The sequence below is a fragment of the Lepidochelys kempii genome, chromosome 7 (genome assembly GCF_965140285.1).
Source record: "Lepidochelys kempii isolate rLepKem1 chromosome 7, rLepKem1.hap1, whole genome shotgun sequence".
In the NCBI taxonomy this organism is placed as follows: Eukaryota; Metazoa; Chordata; order Testudines; family Cheloniidae; genus Lepidochelys; species Lepidochelys kempii.
Window position 1 is genome coordinate 21,077,547 of NC_136386.1, and position 20,818 is coordinate 21,098,364.

Below are 20,818 nucleotides of genomic sequence, written 5' to 3' on the forward strand. Positions count from 1 at the left end.
CTCCCGTTCGGCCCATGCTGGAGCTCTTTTGTGATTCTGGGACTCCATGGTCACCTCTGCTGATGAGCTCTGCATGGTCACCTTGCATGATCAGCTTGCTACGCTGGCCAAACAGGAAATGAAATTCAAAAGTTCTCGAGGCTTTTCCTGTCTACCTGGCCAGTGCATCTGAGTTGAGAGCGCTGTCCAGAGCGGTCTCAATGGAGCACTCTGAGATAGCTCCTGGAGGCCAATACTGTCAAATTGCATCCAAACTACCCCAAATTTGACCCAGCGAGGTTGATTTTAGCGCTAAACCCCTCACCAGGGAGGAGTACAGAAATCGACTTTAAGAGCCCTTTAAGTTGACAAAACAGGCTTGGTCGTGTGGACGGGTGCAGGGTTAAATCGACCTAACTCTGCTAAATTCGACCTAAACTCATAGTGTAGCCCAGGGCTAAGTGACTCGTCCAAGGTAAGTCTGTGGCAGAGCAGGGACTTGAACGCACGTCTCAGGCTAGTAACCTAACCACTGATGAATAAGACCCCGATTTTTTCACGGAGGTCGTGGAAATCATGGAATCTGGGACTTCCAGTGACCTCTGTGACTTCAACCCGCAGCAGCGGGAGCTGTAGGGTCCCTCTGCCACGGGTGGGGCTACCCCAGAGCTCTGAGCTGTTGTGGGCGGCAGGGGGATCCCAGAGCTCCGAGCCGCTGCAGGTGGTGGGGGGACCCTGGAGCACCGGGCAGCAGGGGGACAGACGTGCCAAACCCATGAAAAAAATGTAGAAATTGGGCTTGTTTTTGGCTTAATGAGCTTATGAGTTGCTTGTTGACTAGTTTTTGGCTTGTAGCTTGTTGCTTCTTTTTTTTTTTATCTGCTCCTGGCAAGCAGGGGCAAGGGGGGAGAGAGTCAGGGTGCACAGCGGGCCCACCACAGTCCCAGACTGCACGCCGGGAGGATCTAGTCACATAGAGTGTTGGGGTTCTTAGGGATTGGCTTGATTTTTGGCTTATTGTGAAAGTCGGGATACTTATTTACTGCGTGAAAGTTGGCAACTGTGGTGCTGTATTGTGTACCAGGGCAGCATAAATACACAACAACTTATCTGGCATGTGATTCATTCTCCAGTCATTTTTTCCATCCCAGAATGAGCCAACACATGACATTTGAATGTTTCACACTGTGTATATACCAAATTAATTGAATATTGTGTAAGTACATGCGTATGAGTGGGGTGTGTGTGTATAGATACATATATATATACACACACAGAGAAATGCATGGAAAGGATATGAGAAAGCACCTCTTACAGGCAGTAAAGGTATTGGAATGCTATTTGTATTTTTACATTGATATAAAAATGGTACTTTAAAACCCAGCAGATGGGAGCAGACTTGGGGGCAACTCTGTTATTGGATTTTCTGTTGTGCTTGGCAGCACAATGGAGAGAGGAATTCAGAGAGAATTTAAAACTGAACTTGGATGGAAAACGCGCTTAATAAACACAGCCTTTCATGGATTCCAGTTTGACCTCCCATGGTCTTGACTATTCTATTTGCTGTTTAGCCATTGTAAATATATACATGGCCTAAACCAAAATCCTGCATCTGGCCATCCCCTAACATCAGTGGTATTCAAAAGCTAAACCCAAATTTGAATTTTACAGATTACAGTAAAAGGTTGAATCAAAAGACGGGAGCCCAACATCCTGAATTTTGGGGAATTTCAAATTCAGATCAGGACTTTCAGTCTGGACTCCTCTCCAATTTTAGTGATGCGTGTTACTGTGTATTATTGTGTATATTTCCACGCTTGACCTGTAAAACACTTGTGACACATGCATATTCTGTTTAAAATCTGTGAACCCACAACAGAGGAGGAGAATGGTACATTATTGTGTATATTTCCATACAGCGTGGTAATTGTGTTTAGTATCTGAGATCAGGGTGGGATGGGAGAAGTAGAACAGTTCAACCAATGGTAATAAAAGGGAGGAGAATGGTTTAAACCCTCTAGGGACTTTGCATATTATTGTGTATATTTCCACGCTTGACCTGTAAAACACTTGTGACACTTGCTGGGAAACTTGACTTCTCTGGATCAAGGCCCAAATGGCAGTGAGATAGTAATAACTAATTTAAATGAGGAATTTGCTCACCACCCTAGTCAGAGTTTGACAGGGTTGGACAGCAAAAAATAAATTAAAACAAACAAACAAGGAATCAACTTCCTTGCTGATGAGGATTATTTTTGTAAGATCAGAATGTGCTTTAAAGCCTAAATAAAGACCAGTATCTGTGAAATACCAGAAGCAACACAGTAGCCTGTCTGATTTAGGAACATATTCTTGAGAGAGACGGCAACAGTTTAACAAATGAGAAAGGCGTGGAGTTAGTCCAAGGTTGAGCCACAGCAGCTCAAGAAGGAGCGTCAATACTTTCAATCCCAGCAGGTCAGATTTAATGAAAGGATGCTATCCCCCACCCCCACAGAACTAACAGGAAATTCAACATGGGACACACCAACGTTTAGAAAAGAGAGCCTGATAATGTGTCGGGCTCTGTAGAAGGGTCAGATTTATTTAGTTGTCGTATGTCCCCATAGTCTTAGTTGAATGACAGCAGTTTTCTCAACTAGCTCCTCTTAAGGAAAAGACCTATAGAATTCAGTAGAGAATGAGGTCCTTTCTGTAGGTTTATGTGAACCCCTGGACTGAATAGATAATTATACTCTATAGGATATTGTTTTAAAACTATCGAAAGGATCTCATTCTCTATTAAATTCTGTAGAACAATTTTTATAAACCCTTGTAAAACTTTAATAGTACCCTAAGGTTGTCATATCTATTAAATTCTACAGGATGTTTCCGTAACAGTTTTAAAGTTCAGTGCAAGTCTTCTAGGAAAGGACGGTGCAAGCAGATGTTTCAGCCTTTACTCCTTCTGATTATAAGAGCTGACATATTAATCCCTGCTGCATAATTTAGAGACACTCATAGCCAACCCATAAAGCACTGAAACTTCCTTACAGAATCATTAAAACAATCTCGCGTCTATCTCACTGCTAGTGCAGGCCTGCAGTAATGTATCTTTCCTATGCAGAAATTAATATATTTTACATTTCTCTTTAGCAATATATTAAACCTGATCTTCAATATCGGGCTCTTTCCTCAGTTTCTAGTTTGGCTGTTCATATTTGCCTGAATGTACACCTTGTGAAAAGACAATAGTCTCAATACTCCTCACTTACCCCCATGAAGCCCCCTCTGGAGTCAGTTTCAGACCTCATGAGAGTCTCTGGGCCAAATTCAGTGTTGAGGGAAATATTGGTATAAGTTACATGCCCATTGTAAGTTGGTGAGGAAATGGGTGTGAGCTGTATAGTGTAACATGTACTGATTTGGCATTCAGTGGGTGTGCAAATTATTGTACTGTACTCACCAAGGGGCAGAAGGAAAGGTAGAACAGCAAAAACACCTAAAAGGAAGGTGCAAAATAAAGCAGCCCCTACTTTATTTTACACCTTCCCTCTATCTCGTTAGTCACTTACCTGCTACAGTTACCTTCAGTCTCATCAACATGTTAGATTTGTATTATAACACCCCCACTCATGCCAGACTGATGCACGCTACACTTCTTTGCCACTTATACTCATTTTCTAACCTTACACTCCACATGTAGCTCCCCCTTCCATTTCTGTTGCTGCTCAGTTTGACCCAGTGACTTAAATGGAGTTACGTAGCTGTAAATGAGAGAATGTGGCCCACTGATTACAACCGTTGTACCAGATTATGCTTTCAGATGCACATAAGCAACTCCCTTTGAAGTTCCATTGCTGGAAGTTCAAATTGCTAGAAGGAAATACTTTTTCACCCAGTGTGGAATTAGACTTTGGAACTAATTGCCACTGGATGTTGCTCAGGCCAATAATTTAGCAAGATTCAAAGAGAGATGGGACATTTATAGGCACAGCAAGAATATCCAGAGCTGTTATAGTTAATGTGAACAAAAGTATTGGAAACCTCTTGTGTCTGGGTTAAATCAATCCGTTATGGATTTGGAAGAGCGCTTCAATCATCCTACACTTGCCTGCTGCAGGATTTCTTGTACCTTCTTCGAAAGTAACTGGAGCTGGCCACTAGATGGGCTGCTGGTCTGATGCAGTATGGTCGCTCCTATATTCCTCTGTTGCGCCTGTGTTGAGGGTATGGTTTGAACCCTGGAGATGTTTTATGAATTCCGTAGTATTTAGAGCATGTTGCCTTTATTTTTCTAAACCTTTTGGTTTCTTGGTTTCTCTTGCAGTCAGTGCATCTGTGAAGCAGCAATACCACGACAATATCCACTGGATTCGGCAAGCCGGGAGGCACAGCTTGGTAAATACACAGCCTCTTTCTCGCATGCGGCCATACCAAAAAGCAGGAAAGAGGGCCCTCGTGAAAACTCTGACTCCAAACACTGCCCTGTCCACCCAGGGGTGTTTGAAATCTGATCCTAGCTCCGGATCCAAACGTTGTGAATGGCCCCATCTTCATAATGAACCAAACTAACACCTCACCCTCTCAACTTGGAGATATTCGAAAACTGGGTCTACAGCCAACTTTTGTGGCTCGAGTCCACCTCTATTTTTCAACAAAGCATCATAGGCTCATAATACACTTTATTCATAACTAGCTTCCCCTGAGCTCCACTGCTGAAATCTGACCTTGAAGGAGCTGTCCTGTCCCCCTCAGGACTGCTGTTCTAGTCCTGTAACGCTTTTTACAGGAGAAGGGGGGAAAGGGCTATTTCCTCCTATGGCATTGTGTATTAGACAGACTCTCTCTTTTTAAAGCACAGTTAAGCACCACAGCCAGTTAACAGTGGGCACTTCAGGATTCAAGCATGCCATCCCCCAGCTGGAAGTCAGACTAAAGACCACAAAGTAAGGGATGGATGGGAGCATAGCTATGTGAGACAGATGTTCGATGTTCTTTGTCTCCAGATTTCTCTGCCCTTCCAGCCCACTGCCACCACCACCGGTTCCAATCTCTGCTTCTCAGCTGTTGATAAGGGGATTGTTGATAGGGGATTGTGGGCCTGACAATGAGGTTGATTTAAAAAGTGGGATTTACTGGACTGTAGCAGCTAATTAGAAAAATAAGTCTCATTGTGCGAGTGTAGATAAAACTCAGTTCAATGGGGTGGGAGGGGGTTAATTTCTTATTTCTGGTTATTTCCAAATTAATACTCCATGCTTTCTCCAGCGGAGGGGGCAGAGTCTACTGCTGGGGTCTGGAGATAAGCCAGTTGCAGACAGAACGTTATCACTCTGACATTTTCATTTTCCAGGTAGTTGGCTCCCAAGCTAGAATCTTGTACTCTGATCGGAAGGGTCGTGTGTCTATTGCGGTGGCTATTAATCGAGCCATTGCTGAGAAAAGGATTAAGGTACGGCTTTTCCCACTCAATGCAGCTTGGTAATTGTGTTTAGTATCTGAGATCAGGGTGGGATGGGAGAAGTAGAATGGTTCAACCAATGATAATAAAAAAGTATATTAGAAAATGTAGAACCAAATTCTCTTCCCTGTTACACTGGAACATATTCAATGAGAGGAGAGTCTGACCAAGAGAATGTCTTCATAGATACCACATTTAATCCCCAGGCCAGAAATCTGCCTGGTGTTGTGTATGGGCGTCATACAGTCGACATTCACTCACGTTTCATATGCTAGTGAAAAATTAAGAGAAACTAACACAGTGTTTGATACTACCAGCTTTGTGCACGCTGGCTGGTACCTTACTGCAGGAGTAAGATACTAGTCAGTGTGAGTAATGGAGGCAGAATCTACCCTGTTGAAATGTAGTACGTGTGCAGGAATTTGTACATATTGGGATTTTCTAAGGTCTCTGGGGCTTTGTATATGATTGTACAGCAACATAGCACTGTGGGACCTAGATCCTGGGCACTGCTGTAGATAATACACACTTATTATTGCAAAGAATCTAGGGCTCATGGTTGGGTTCGGTGGTACATGCATAATAAAGGCTTTTACACTACAGCAAAACTATGTGGTATACAAACCTCTGGTGAACAAAATTGAATTCTTGCTTTTATTCTCATGAAAGGTGTTTAAGTGATGCATGCTGTGGTGGCATTTTGCTCCCTGTATTTTAGTATGATGGGGCCTGGCATGCATGTTTTTCTATTCAACAGAATAACATAATCAGCATGTGTGTTTGTTTTAGAGAGGGTTCTGAGCCCAGTCTGATCTCCAACCCCCCAAATCAGACAGGCGTTCAAATCCAGAGATTCAAACCCATCTTTACTATTTTTGTTGCTCATAAAATCTAAGGGCCCAATTCTCCTCTCAGACAGGTTTTATAACAGTGTAACTCCATTGGAGTTGCTCCAGATTCACACTTGTTTAAGTGCACTTGGAATCAGGCCCAAAGATGTTAAATCACGCGTCTCTGTCTTTCCAGTGTCAGAGCTCAATTATCATCATTTTTAAAGAAGCAAATTCATGTAATGCTTACAATGAATGTCATTGGAGCAATATCTGGTTTTTGTTACTCAGAAAATGTTTAACATATTTCAAATACCGTTCATCTTGTCAGGATTCAAAATGAATGTCATTGCAAGCTAGTCTTAAAAACTAAACTTGGCCAGACAAACCAAGCCCTCGGAGCTATGAATGTCAAGGGCAGGCTTCCATGCCTTTTGGATTTTGTTCTGTATCTTTTTCATCTTTTCAGAATCTCCATTCCCCTTCTCAGCCATTCTCATGAGCTGGCCATAGAGATGCCCTTGAAGTTACTTCATAATTCACTGGCAGAACAGAGCAGAGTGAGCAAACTGACTCCAGATCGTGCCAAGTCCATGGAGTTACTGTGGTGTAAAACTGGCATAAGTGAGAGGAGAATCAGGCCTGATCAAATGGGCTAGATATCCGCCGGCCAAGAAAGATTTATCTGAGCTGTAGGAAGCTGTTAGTTTTCAGTGTTCCCTTATTTTTAGTTTATTATTTATTAGCACTGATTGGAAATTTTCTGGTGGAACAGTTTTCACTGGAAAATGCCCATTTGACAACATTGAAATGTTCCAGGGGAATGTGTCTATTTCGACAAATTTCCAGCAGAATCCTGTCTGGTTTCCTGCCAGCCTGCCCAGGCTCTCTGCTCCTCAGCAGCCCAGGCTCCCGGGGCCTCCATGCTACTGGGTCCAAGGCAGCTTGTCAGGCGGAGCCGGGGTGCCCAGGGTTTTCAAGTCCTCTGAGCTGCTGGGCTCCCCATCTGGTGGGCTGCCAGGGCTGTGGGCAGCTCAGGAAGCCTCAGAAACATTTCCAAAAGGTCAGAATGAAATCTCATTTTTTCTCAATGAAATTTTGGAATTCTTGTTCTAAGAGAAATTTCAAAATTTCATTTCTTGTTCTACTTCTCAACAACATTAATTGTTTTGGAATTTACTGTGGAATGGGATTTCCAGTTTCTACCCAGCTCTATTATTTATATTGCAGTAGCACTTAGGAACCCCGACATGGATCCAGACCCTATTGTGCGAGGTGCTGTACAAACACCCCAAAGAGCTCACAATCTATAGTGATGTTTAAGTTACACATATGTGTTGCTATTTGTGGTTAAGAATCAATGAAAACAATACAAGATAAGCTAAAGGCCTGATCTCACAAAGCTTTGATCACACAGGCGGTACCTCTGCAGTCAATAATATTCTATGAATAAAGAATTCTCTGTGAGTAAGGTTCACGGGACTGGTCTCTCATTTTGGATAGCATCTTTCATAAAAACAAACAGTTTCCTTAAATGCTGTAGAGTTACAAATATAATTGTACTAAATGATAAAGTTAGAGTTAAATTATAAAATGAAATGTGGAGCTTTTTAAAAGTATCTATGTAATCTCTCATAGCCTCAGATATTATACTTAATTTCACATTTTCAAAAATGTTGCAAATTCATGAAGAAATATGACTTTGCCCTGTTTTTTGTTGTTCTGTTTCGCATGAGGATTAGCCAATTCCACAAAGTCTTTAAAATTTCAGATAGCAGTCAATTCAGATCAATTACTTGCCACATTTTGCTTTTTTTTCTAGTGTGAAAATATAATTTTTACGCAGAGCTCTCAAACGAAAAAAAGGGCCCTTCATCTCTGGGTGTGAAATGATGGTGATTTTCTCCACCAGATTTCACACACAAAAAGTCAGCATTTATTTACCAGTTATAATAAAAAATTAGTGACAGAGGGAGAAGGAAATTAAGAGGATTAGGGTAGGGAGTGACGAGTTCTTTTTAGATGAGATATGAAATGAGATGGTAAATCAATAAGGTGGAGAGTGAAATGTGCAAAAAAACAGTCTGTGAATGACAGAGTTGACAGTCTGTAGGATTCCACTTCCTTGTCCTTGGTTTCTTGCAGGCACCGGTTGTCCTGAGTCGAGATCACCATGATGTGAGTGGCACCGACAGTCCTTACAGAGAGACCTCAGACATTTGTGATGGATCAGCCTTTTGTGCAGGTCAGCAGAGCAGCTGAGACATATCTGTCTAGGCAAACAAAAGAAATGGCTTAAAACAAGAAATTAGTTTTTATAGAACAATTTAAATGGGTTTTGTTTAACCCTTTCATCCCAATTAATCGGATTTCCTGTTATCTTGACATGGCGGCTTTATGGGATATAATTATGTTTCAGAAATTAGCATGGAACTAGTTAAAGTAGAAGGGCCCTTGGTAACACCAATGCAAATCTAGACTAATGCTACAAAGTCACTGGCATTATTCTAGATTTACACTGGTGTAATTAAAGAGTAGAATCTGCCCCAGCTGGTGGAACATTATACCTGATTTTGATCTTGCACCTGTGTAAATCAAAGGAACTCTCCATGGAGTTACAGCAGTATTAACCTGGTACAGTAGAAATAAGATCAGAATCAGACCTTGTGTGTACAAAAATGTTTTGAACAGAATTGATACTGACACAGCCCTGTTCATTTTACTCTGTGCATTAACGAGAAAATACAGTTCAGATTCTATGAGCCAGCCCTGTCATCGGGGAAAATGGGCTGATGGTTGATACACAGCAGTGAGAATCAGGAGTTCTGGATTAGATTCCAAGCTTTGCCACCAAGCTGCAGAATGACCTTGGCTAAGTCATTCAGGTTCCCTTTTCAAAAGGGGCCTGTAATTTTGGGAGCCCTAGAACCTGATTTGTAGAGTGCTGAGCGCCAGGGGAAAATGAAGGTGCTCAGCACTTCTGAAAAACAAGCCCAAAGTATTTCAGATTTGGCATCCAAAAATGGAGGCACTCAAATCAGTGCACACTTTCAAAAATGTTGGCGTAAATCTCTCTCTCTGCCTCAATTTTCCAACCATAAAATGGGAATAATAATAATAATAATTTGTATGCCTCGGGGTGTTGCAAGGTGTCATGAATTGCTGATGGTGAAGTGCTTGGAGGTCCTTGGATGCAAGGTGCTACAAAGCTATAAGGACAAAGTATTCTTAGCAGGTTTCCAGAGTTGCAAAATTTGACTAATTTGTCGGCTAGTTGAGGATTCCAGTTTGTAATGGAGGCTCATTTTTTTAAGAGTGAAATTTGCTTATCAGTGTTTAATAAAATTGTTTTCTTGAATTATATGGACCCTCTTGAAAGATCTCCTCCAAAGCCCATTGGAATCAATGGGAATCTTTCTATAGTTTTCAGTGGTCTGTAGATCAGTCCCTAGCTCTCCAAGCTCCTAAGGACGAGCTCTCAGAGAGAGTGGGGGAACATTTTAGGTCTCTTCATTTCTCTTTTTTCCCCCCTCAACACTGCAATATCTGGTAGTTTATCTGAACTGGCCCATCTGAAGTCCTCTCATTACTGAACATAGGGATTTTCTGTAACTTTGGCCGATCTGTTTTGGTTTTGCATTAAGCAGTGCAGCCTGACAATCAGGGTCACCTCAGCCCAGGCAGATTCTGTTGAAGAAAGTGTCTTTCCGTGCTGTCGTTCACTCAATTAGTGACCTTTTCCAAAGCAGAGGGCTTGCAAATTATTGCATCATTGCTCTGCTTGCCATGCTTCCCTCCTAATCTTGACTCTGCTCAGCTGTTTGCCTGAGAAGGGAATGGAAGTTTTTACATGTTGAGTGTACACTCTTATCCCTCTTGTCCCCAGTGCCATCTGACAAAGTAATAATTATGTTAACTGGGTTATTAAAGTGACATTATGCCAGACAAGATGATGCCATAATGAAAGCTTTTGGACAGGGTTTTAATATGGATCAGTGGATACATTAGCTAGTTCTTACACTGAATATGTATTACATACACCATTGCAAATGTGATTCCAGGGGTGTGTTTGTTTGTTTCTTTGGGTTGATTTTGAACTCATAAAATCAAAGCACTTGCTCTGTTGTTCCTGAATCAAAAATCCTAGGGTTTTGTTTTCACTGGGATCTAGCCCGTCATCTTCTGGTGTGCGCAATGTCTTCCACATATGCACACTTCTGTGTGTACTTCGATGTACTAAAATGTACATGCAAAGCTGAAATTTTAGAATTGGATTTGCAAGTGTAAGTGCCCGCTGTTGCATGGGCGAGTGTATATTGTGTGTTTATGTGCACTTCAGAGGAAGCCATGCACTGAAAATCAGGCCTCTAATTTATTTTTTTGCTTTTTTAAGTGTGATTTTTAAAGAAAGAAATATTCTAGGTAACTTCTGCAACTTCAAATCATTAAGGGTTAAACTCACTCTTGTACAGAGGTGCGGGGCAAAGCCTTCACACTACTTAAGTCCCATGGAAAATCTCAGTCTTCATTGATGCACAGGCCTTTTAGCTTGTTCTCTGCGCGTAACAGGGAGCTGTGGTCTGAGCACGGGCTTGGTAATCGGCAACTCCTGATTTCTTGTCCTTGGCTCTTCCACTTTGTGTCTAGGGTTTCAAAAGCATCGACTAATTTTGGATGCCCATGCTGAAGGGTGCCCAGGGTGAGACCCCATAACTGAGGCATCCAGAATTATTGCACTTTTTTTAAAAATTGGGGCCTTAACTTCCATGCCTCAGTTTCTCTGTTTGTGAATGGAAATGACAATACCCACCCAATTCTGACTTATAACTGAGGGTTATAATTAAATAATGTTTCTACCATGAAAAGTGCCACATCTCTGCAAAGTCTTATCTATTCCAGTGAAGTTTTAGAACTGGAAACTTACATCAGCCTAGCTATGTCTCTGAGGGGTGTGAAAAATCCACACCCCTAAGCAACATAGTTAAGCAGACCTAATCTCCAGTATAGACAGCTCTAGGTCAACAGAAGAGTTATACCGCCAACCTAGCTACTGCCTCTTGGGGAGGTGGATTACCTATGCCAACAGGAGAACCCCTCCCGTTGGCTGTGCTGCTGTAGCGATTGAAATGCCGACATACCCTTATTTACTTATTTTCTAGTTTTCTACAGTTCCTCTTGCATAGGCCTCTCGTTTTAGATCTCCACATTATCAGTGTATAAAGAGCATGACAATCCTGAGCGAGCAGAGCATTCTGTGATACTGACATGTGTTTCCTCCTGTGTGGAAAGAAAGAGGATGGAAAAAATAGTCTCTTCCCTTTGCCCTCCCCCAGACTGAGAAAAAGCAATGAAGTAACAACAAGCGTTACATGAAATAAATGAAGCATTCTGGTGCTGCAATAACTCATTTCCTTTCTTCCTAGATATGGCGGTACAGAATTTTGTAGGAGATGCAGTTAGAGGAGCCACTTGGGTTGCCTTACACAATGGTGGTGGAGTTGGCTGGTAAGGAGAACTTGATTTTGTTTGAAGGGAAGAGCAGTTCCATCCAGTTGATGTGTGTGTGTGAGAAAGAGAGAGAAGAGTCAACATTTGCTACTGCGGCAGCAAAAGGCCATGTTCATGGGAAAAATGGAGGTTTAGGGAAGGGAAGCTCAAAGTGTATATTATAGGTCGAAGAGTGGTGTTATATGACGCTTTTTTAATTAATGTCCATATGTCAAGAAAAAGTGTTTTAGACATTGGCCATAGCACTATTTGGGAAACTTAATTTGCTAAACAAGGACAGACTGGCTTAGTCTTTTTGAACAGACCCCACTTCCAACATTGTCTTCACACATGAAGAGCCAGAGTGTTAGTGGATGGATTGTGTTTAGGTTTCCCCTTAAGCTGCATTTAAATCTGTGACCTTAGGACCCCAATATAACATGCCCATGTGCTAAAGTGCAACAAAGGGTTACTGATACAAAACAGCTCAGGTGCCAGGAAACTTTTTTCTGTCCTTCTTCATTCAGTTCTTTGCTCCTCTTCCCTTGCTCAGGCCTGGCAGGATAAAAGGCAGCAGCAATGCAAGGACTGGTTTGAACAACAGCCCCCTTGTCGCATTACATGCTGAACCTGCAGGGATTTCTAAAGTGAGAAGCAGAACAATATGATTGCCATAGAGAGAGATGGGGATGTATATTTTCAAGAGAATTCTCAGAGGTCACATTCTGATCTTGGTTACACCAGTGTAAATCCACAGTAACTCCACTAACAACTTACTCTGGACTGGCACTTATCTCAGATCAGAATATAGTAGCTGCCTAAGATGACTTTCATCATGTAATCTAAGCACCATGGATAGAAATGCCTAGCTAGGTGGAAGCATGGCTAATAAAATATTAAGAGGATGCTTTTTTGCTTTGTTTTGTATGATTGTTCAAACTACTCAAGGATGGTTCAGATGACTCATTTCTAGCAGATTTCCATTAATAAAAGACAGAGAAGTTGGAAGAACAAACTAATGACGATCAGGCTTCCTGTTTCAGGGCATAGGATGATCACCACTTACAATCTGGAAAAAAGTTCTTCCCCCTACCTGTGCGCACGTGAGTGTGTTGTTAGAGCTTCGTGCCTTCTCATGTTAAACAATGCCAGAAAAAAATATACTAAACTAAATTATGGCTCTTTAACCTAGGCCTTGATGCAGCAAAGCACTTTAACATGTGAGAAATCCCAGTGACTTCAGTGGGACTACTCAAGAGCTTAAAGTTAAGCACGTGCTTAAGTGCTTTGCTGGATGGGACTCTATGTACTGTGATGATGGGTGCTCTGTAAATGTTGCAGTAGAGAGACAGATTGTTACGGTATAATATAGCAATTTGTTACAGCTTTTCTATTATTGTTGAGGGCTGCATTCTGTTTTCAGTTACACCAATGTAAATCTGGAATCACTCCATCAACTGCAATGTCAGGTTCACACTGGTGTAGCTTCAAGCAGAATTTAAGCCTTGGCTGTTTCTTTAGGCATCCTTTGGCTCATTTATAAGAAGCAGAAAATTTAGTTTTTAAAAGTGTTTAAGAATAGTTTTCCTCAAAATATAGCAAAAAAACTGTCCTCTTTCCATGAATCTCCATGTTCATGGCATGAGCTTCCAGCAAACACAGCTAGAGGGTGGTATTTAGGGCCAACTGGGCCCATCTGCAAACGACTTACTGGAAAACTTGTGCACTTGAGTACTCTGGGTGTACAGTTGTTACATAGATCTACTGGGTTTATTATTGATTATTAATAAAACAAATAAAATTACATCATCACTCATACCATTAAGTTTGGCTTGCCTTATCCACCCAAGCAGTCCCATGGTATTGCTTGGGTGAGTCAGGTAGGAGCTGTAGGGCGTTAAATGTGACAGTGTTTTCTGATTGACCCTCTAGTTCGCAAGTTTAAGGTAGTTGCCTGTAGTATAGGGGTGTCTGATCAAGGATTTCAAATCTGTGAAAGAAAAATGTTAATACTGCTTTGCTGTCATTTATTTTTCCCAAGCTCTGTAGGACAGTGTCTGACATTTCACTAGATGTCCCTTTCCCCCCAAGGTCACTGCAGTAGGCTGCTAGTTTCGATGAAATCTCAGCCAGGCCCATGACTTTAAGAGCAGGAAAGTCTATTGCAATGCTTGTCACCAAGACTGCAAGTCTAACGTATGCTAGCAAGTTTGGAAACTACAGCTAAAAATGTAGTGTGAGGGGCATGAAGTTACTGGTACTTTGGCTGGTTGCAGTGTCTCTAGGCTATTGTCCAGTGGAACAGCATGTTGCTGAGAGGGGCACAGCTTTTGCTGTTAAATGCTGTAAAGAACCCACTCTCCTTCCAACATGTTACAGAACAACTGTACAGAGAACCAGAATTAAAGAGCTTGCAACAGATGTTATCCACAGAGGCACTGACTATTATGTGGCCTTGTTAATTAGAGCTAAAACAATCTCCCATTTTGGTTGGTCAGATCATTCTGTCTACATTATTCTAACTCTAGTGATTTCAATGGAGTTATTGCTGACTTACACCTGAGTGAGATCAGAATCGAGGCCATAGTCTTGAGAAAGTCAGACACACAGGGTGAAATCGTGGCCCTGTTGAAGTCAATTAGAGTTTTGCCATTGACTTCAGTGGGGCCAGGATTTCATCCATAATGTCCGTTAATTATAATGGAGGATATGTCTCTAAATCCTCAAAACTGCTCTGAAGATCTCAACCTTAGGCTGTAGAGATGGAAAACAACTAGATCCTGAGCGAATAATTCATAATGAGTCATTTCTGTGCTGAATTTAGACTTTTTAGTCAGCTGCTGGAAAATCTGCCGAAAGATCACTATGTCCATGAATGTATTTGTTATTTAAATGGATTTGTATTTAGGAATTGTTTATTCTATGCATTGATTGTGACTGTTCAAACTTCAAGTGATTGAAAAGACTATCTAGTCCAGTAGTTCCCAATTTTTCTTTCTGCAAATGACCCCTTTGGCAGCTGCCTAAACGCCCTGGACCCCTTTCGTTTTTCATACGTCAGTTTCATGTTGGCCTTTACACTTCATTTTATCTGTATTTCTGTTTCTCCTAAATGGGGGTATTACTTTCCTGTCTTTTAGAAGTGACATGAGTCTTGACATCTGTGGCAAAAAAAGTACTTCTAAAAAACCCTCACAGGGAACGTGTGGTCCTTAATGGTACTATTGGAATGCCCCTGCCAGCCTGGGAATACCTCCACCAGTGCGACCTCTCACGCTGTTTGGAGGATGCCATTTTGAGAACAAAATGGCATCCTCCATGCAGCAAAACTGCCAGAACACAGTTCTGGCCCTGGCTCAAGGGACAGACCCCTGTATAACGCATGGTGGACCCCATTTTGGGAATCTAGTCCTACTTCTTTTGCTTGAAGAGTGCATGGGCCAGATTGGGATCTCAGTTACACTAATGTAAATCTGGAGTAACTCCACTGACTTAAGTGGATTTACACCAGTGAGTAGAATGTGTGTCAGAATGTAAAACAAAGGGGGTGCTTGCAAAATGATTCAGAAAATTAGCAAATGGAAGTTTACTGGAATCCAAATATTCATGGAAAGGCAGGTACTGGTAACCCAGCCTACCAACTGCCATGGATGATTTGGGGTTGGGTATTTGGTACAGTACCTGACGGGCTCATTGTTGCTCACTTTACTCATGGGGGTAGACTTGGCCCTCTGTGATGAAAGGGTTTGGCTTCCACAAAGAACGTTGGAGTTGAAAATTGGGCCTGTCCTTGCACAAGCCTTAATAAGCCACTATACTGAGACTCAGATGTCGTAACAATGTCATGTTATTAGATGCTGCAGTCGGAGAGCTTTCTAAAAGCCTTAGCACTGCAGTGGTTCTGTTCTGTTTACCTGTATGCCACCCAGTCTAGTTGGAGCTGCATCCTCCTTGCATTTGCTTCTTGGGAGAAAGGGAGGGATAATAGGACGTTTTTCCTAAAAAAAGATACAGTCCCCAGCCATTACAAATATATTTGATTTCCTTGCCCTACAGAGCCAGATGCTCTTTGGTCCTCCATTTTCATCCAGCAATGTTGCACTTCAGCAACTGAGAACCTGTGTTGCATTGTAAAGACTGCTGGGGACATGAGAAATCAGCTGGCCCTGCAATACACAAATCTCCTTGTGCATGGTGAAAATTAGCCACCTCATCTCCTTCATCTCAGTCGATGTAGGCTTTTCATCTGTGTGATTTATTTTTCCTCTTTCATTTCCATGATAACTGATAAAGGAGTGTATGTATATACGTATGTTAGGAAGAAATCAACTTGACATTGGAATGTTTCTGTTTAGAGAATTCAGAAAAGAGGATCACAGTTTATTTGGCAGCCAGCCTTCGCAGTAGATGTTTTGTTTTCACCAGCATTGTTGACAAATCTGATGCTTCTTCCTTATACGGCTCAAGAAATGTTTTTCTTCCATTTTGATTCACTAAGTTATAACCTTGTAACACAAGCAAAAAACAGGATTTGTATTTATTTAGCTGGATCTGCATCACATGCACTGTTGATGTGGGTACAGAATAACTCAGGCTTGGCCATAATTATAGCAACTGAATGTCATTGATTTCTCGAGGCCTGTTCATTTGCACTAGAATATATATTAGCATGAGGTCTGTGTAACTGTAGTGACAAAAAAGCAGAGGTAATTTAAACATTGAACTACACAGTTGACAGTGTGACATCTTGATTGTGAGAGGGGCCTGGTTTTCTTTGATCACCTTACGAGGAGGCATCTGGAAATTATAGGAGGTAGCTTAGGTCAAAATGCCACATGTTTCTTTAATTACTTGAAAATATTACCCAATGCTAATGAAGGCAGAGTACTCTCCTTTAAAAGTGAGAGGTTTTGTTGGCAAAGCCATCCTAACAAACATGACTTGTTTGGGGTTTAATTTATGGGTGTCTTTTTAGATGGTAGGCCAGATTCTAACCAGCTATTCCTGATGTACATTGGTGTAATTCCATTGAAATCAGTGAAGTTGCTTTGGATTTACCTGAGTATTATTGAGATCAGGAATCTAGCGCTTAACTTCCACGCTTCAAAGAATTGTCTTTGAGATGTTGGGCTCAGAGGAGATCTTTTGCCATTAAAAAACATTTCTGCAAGTGTTTTGCCAAAGAGACTATTTTACAAAACAAAACAAAACAAAAAAACTAGACATCTAATTTTCTTACTGTTCTATATTAGTAGTGGGATGATCTGAGATATTAAACCAGGTCCTGATCTCATTTATACTGGAGTAACTGCATAGAAATTAACAGGAGTTACACTGGGTTTACATGGGTGTACTTGAGAGCAGAATTTGGAATTCTGGCTAGGTTATCAGTCACACTCAGTGGACCAAAGACAAGGTGGGTGAGGTAATGTCTTTTATTGGACCAACTTCTGTTGGTGAGAGAGAAGCTTTCAAGCTTACACAGAGCTCTTCTTCTGGTCTGGGAAACGTTCTGAGTGTCACAGCTAAATGCAAGGTGAAAGATGAAGTGAGCTGTAGCTCACGAAAGCTTATGCTCAAATAAATTGGTTAGTCTCTAAGGTGCCACAAGTACTCCTTTTCTTTTTGTGAATACAGACTAACACGACTGCTACTCTGAAATCTGTCATTTAGCATAAGTAGTTAACACACATTTCAAGGGACCACTCAAGGTGACGTGGCCTGTTAACACTCCTCCAGTCATAGGGAGGAAAAGAACAGAGAGAAAAGGGGGAGAGTGAAGGAAGCAGCTGTGGGCTTATACATAAGGCTACGTTTTAGTTATGGGTATTTTTAGTAAAAGTCATGAACAGGTCATGGGCAGTAAACAAAAATTCACGGCCCATAACCTGTCCATGACTTGTATTGTATACCCCTGACTAAATCTTGGGGAGGGGGCAGCCCAGGGGTGCCACGGATGCTCGTGGGGGGGCAGCCCAGGGGGTGCTGTGGGTGCTTGGGGTGGGCAGTTCGGGGGTGCTGCGGTTGCTCCGGGGGGGGGGGGCTGGCAGGCTCCCTCCCCAGCTCCTTGTAGCTCCCCAGAAGCGTCAACGTGTCCCTCTCTTAGCTCCGTACCCTACCCCTGCCCCTGCCCCAAGCGCCAGCTCCGTGGCTCCCATTGGCTGGGAACCATGGCCAATGGGAGCTGTGGGGGTGGTGCCTGTGGGTGGAGGCAGCGCACAGAGCTAGGAGCTGAGGTAGGGACATGTTGCCGCTTCTGGGGAGTCCCCCAAGGTAAGCACTGACCAGAGCCTCACCCCCTCCCACACCTCAACCCTCAGCCCACTCCCATATGCACCCAAACTCCTGCTGCTGCTGGGGGTGGGGCTGGCCTGAGACTGTCCCAGCAGCGGCTGGTGCAGCTGGCCTAGGAGTTGCCCGAGCTGCTCAGGTGGCCCCCTGGCCAGCTGCACTGACCAGTGCAGAAGTCACGGAGGTCCTGGAAAGTCCCGGAATCTGTGACTTTCATGACCTCCATGACAAACGTGCTGCCTTAGTTATCGATTATTGTAGGAGGCCATAAATCCAGTGCCTTTATTCAGTCCTTTCCTCCATATGACTGGAGAGGTGTTCACAGGCCACTTCACCTTGAATGGACCCTTGAAATGTATTTTAACGCCTTATGCTAAACAAACTGTTCCATCTTGTATTTAGCTGTGACACTCTGATTATGGGAGTATGAATAGGTCGGTTGGTCTGTCTGTCTAGATCAGGGATCTCAAACTTGAATCACCACGAGGGCCACATGAAGACAAGTACATTGGCCCGAGGGCCGCATTACTGATCCCCGCCCCCGCCTGTGCTGCCCCTAGCCCCGCCCCTACTCCACCCCTTCCATGAGCCCCCGCCCCACCCCACCTCTTCACCTCCTCCTCCCCCCTCCCTCCTGGAAAGTGCTAAGTGCCACCAAACAGCTGTTTGGTGGTGGGAAGCGCCTGCAGGTAGGCAGAGGAGTGGGGATGTGGCGCGCTGGGGAGAGGGGAGTCTGGCGGGCTGCAGGAAATAACCCCACGTGTTTGAGATCCCTCATCTAGATACCAACAGAACCCCCATCACCATACTATCTGAATGCTAGACCTGAATGTAGCAAACATGAAAGGCTTAACCTTTAAGAAGCCCTGTGACTTTAGCTCTTTAATCATCAGGAATGCTGGCATTTCTGTATTTGTTTTGTTGTTTTTTTTAAATAAAGCAAGGGCTATGTGGAACATACTGTTCTCAGGAGACTTACAGCGGGCTTAGCTTCTGGCACTGCCACTTGGGTCAGGAATAGGTTTGCTGGCTCATAGTGTGGGAAAGTACAGAATGGGCTTCCTACCCTTTTCTACACTAGGACTTTGGTTTCTTGTACTGCTAACTTTCCATCTTTTAAGTACAAAGACTCACTGATGGCGTCCTGTATCCAATTTCAGCAATACTATCCAGGCCTAATTTAGATTTTCTCTTTCCCCCGGTGCATCTGATTGGAGGGATACCTTATAGGATTGGTTTGTATCATTTAAAAAAAAATTTTTTTTTAAATGTAAATACTTGTATTTTAAAGGGGAGAAGTGATAAATGGAGGATTTGGCCTTGTTCTGGATGGATCAGCAGAGGCTGAGGAACAAGCTAAGATGATGCTCAGCTGGGATGTTTCCAATGGAGTAAGCAAAATCTGCCTTCTGTTTTGACTTGAAATATTGCTTTTCTTCTTCAAAACATAAAAAATGCTTGGTGTCCCAGGAATATGCAAGCTGTACCATGAAATAGGCAGAGTAACTAACTTTGCTAACTCTTCTCTGATCGTACAATTTGTGGGCCTGATCCAAACCCCATTGAAGTCAGCGGGAGTCTTTCTATCAACTTTAGACAACTTCAATGGGCTTTGGGGTCAGACCCTAAAAAAGAGACCCAATAAATGTAGGGCTTTGGGACCGTATCCTGGGAGGTCCAGAGCACCCTGAACCCCCACTGAATTCCCAATGCATAAAAGGCCTGTTTATCTCCATTATTATCTTTATCAATGAGAGTTTTTCCAATATTGTCAGTAGGAAAAGGAGCAACCTCAAGATACCTTTACATTAGGCACCTGTGGCCACTTTTATTCCTGGGTACATGCCACAAGTCCCTCAGTCTAGAGTTTAGTACTAAGTGCTAGTTATGTGCAAACACAAATCAGTTTATTTAATTGAACTGCAATGGACTATGAGCTTGGGTTGAGTTTCTTTGGCCTGAGGGAGAGTGTAACACATACTAACACAGAGTGTTTGTCCTCCGTTAGTACCTAGACCAATATGGGTTTATGACTCTATTCTCATGCTTGGGCTACTAGAGGTGGTAATTTAGATCAAGTAGGAGTAGCTCATGCTTTTTAGATCCAGAGGTCCTGGGTTCAATTTCTGTAGACAACTCCCCACAGTGGCATAATCACATACAGCAAAATTATAAAGGACAAAATTTGTTGCGTTTTAGGAAGACTTTGCCTATTCATAATTACTTGATGTGTCTCAGACCATCTGAGGTGATTGCTTGCCAATTCTGGTGTGGTCTGTTTTTGTTTTATTTCTCAAAAGAATTTGGTGAAGACGGTTTCCTTCCTTGCATTAGATCTGAAAACGGGTTCTCTCCAGAGAACGTGGTACAAAAAACAGTAGGAGGAACAATCCACATGCACTCCCTGTACGAGATCTGATAGAACAGATAAATCATTGAAGAAGAAGGAAGAAGATTAAATTAATCTCTAGATTTGAGTAATGGAGGCCACTGCTTAACAAGCATAATTTATCAGAGACAGCCTATAAAACAACAGTCTGGTAGAAGATTTACTTGCAATGTGATTTATTGCATGCAATAGTACAACTTCTCAGTGCACTGTTTAAAAAAGACAATCTTAGAATATTGCCTATATTCCTACATCCAAAAATGGAAAGAAATTGGACAGTACACTAGAAAATACACTGCCAGGAATAATCCTTTATATGCAGGGGACATTGACTAGTAGTTCTTTTATTTTTATAATCCTCAAAATGTATTAGTTCTAAATTGATCACGTGCTTAAGTA

General features: G+C 42.4%; 1 protein-coding gene across 4 annotated transcripts in view; it reads left to right on the top strand.

The window, feature by feature from the left end:
- Nucleotides 1–20,818, top strand: part of UROC1 (urocanate hydratase 1) — a 66,242-nt gene that overhangs the window by 44,180 nt on the left and 1,244 nt on the right. For 3 of the 4 annotated variants that reach the window (XM_073351321.2, XM_073351320.1, XM_073351322.1), the window contains 5 exons: nt 4,289–4,359; nt 5,315–5,413; nt 8,398–8,497; nt 11,676–11,757; nt 19,322–19,421. In XM_073351321.2, coding sequence (XP_073207422.1) covers nt 4,289–4,359; nt 5,315–5,413; nt 8,398–8,497; nt 11,676–11,757; nt 19,322–19,421 — 452 coding nt within the window. The remainder of the gene's footprint in view (nt 1–4,288; nt 4,360–5,314; nt 5,414–8,397; nt 8,498–11,675; nt 11,758–19,321; nt 19,422–20,818) is intronic. The other variant, XM_073351323.1, reaches the window with a different exon arrangement.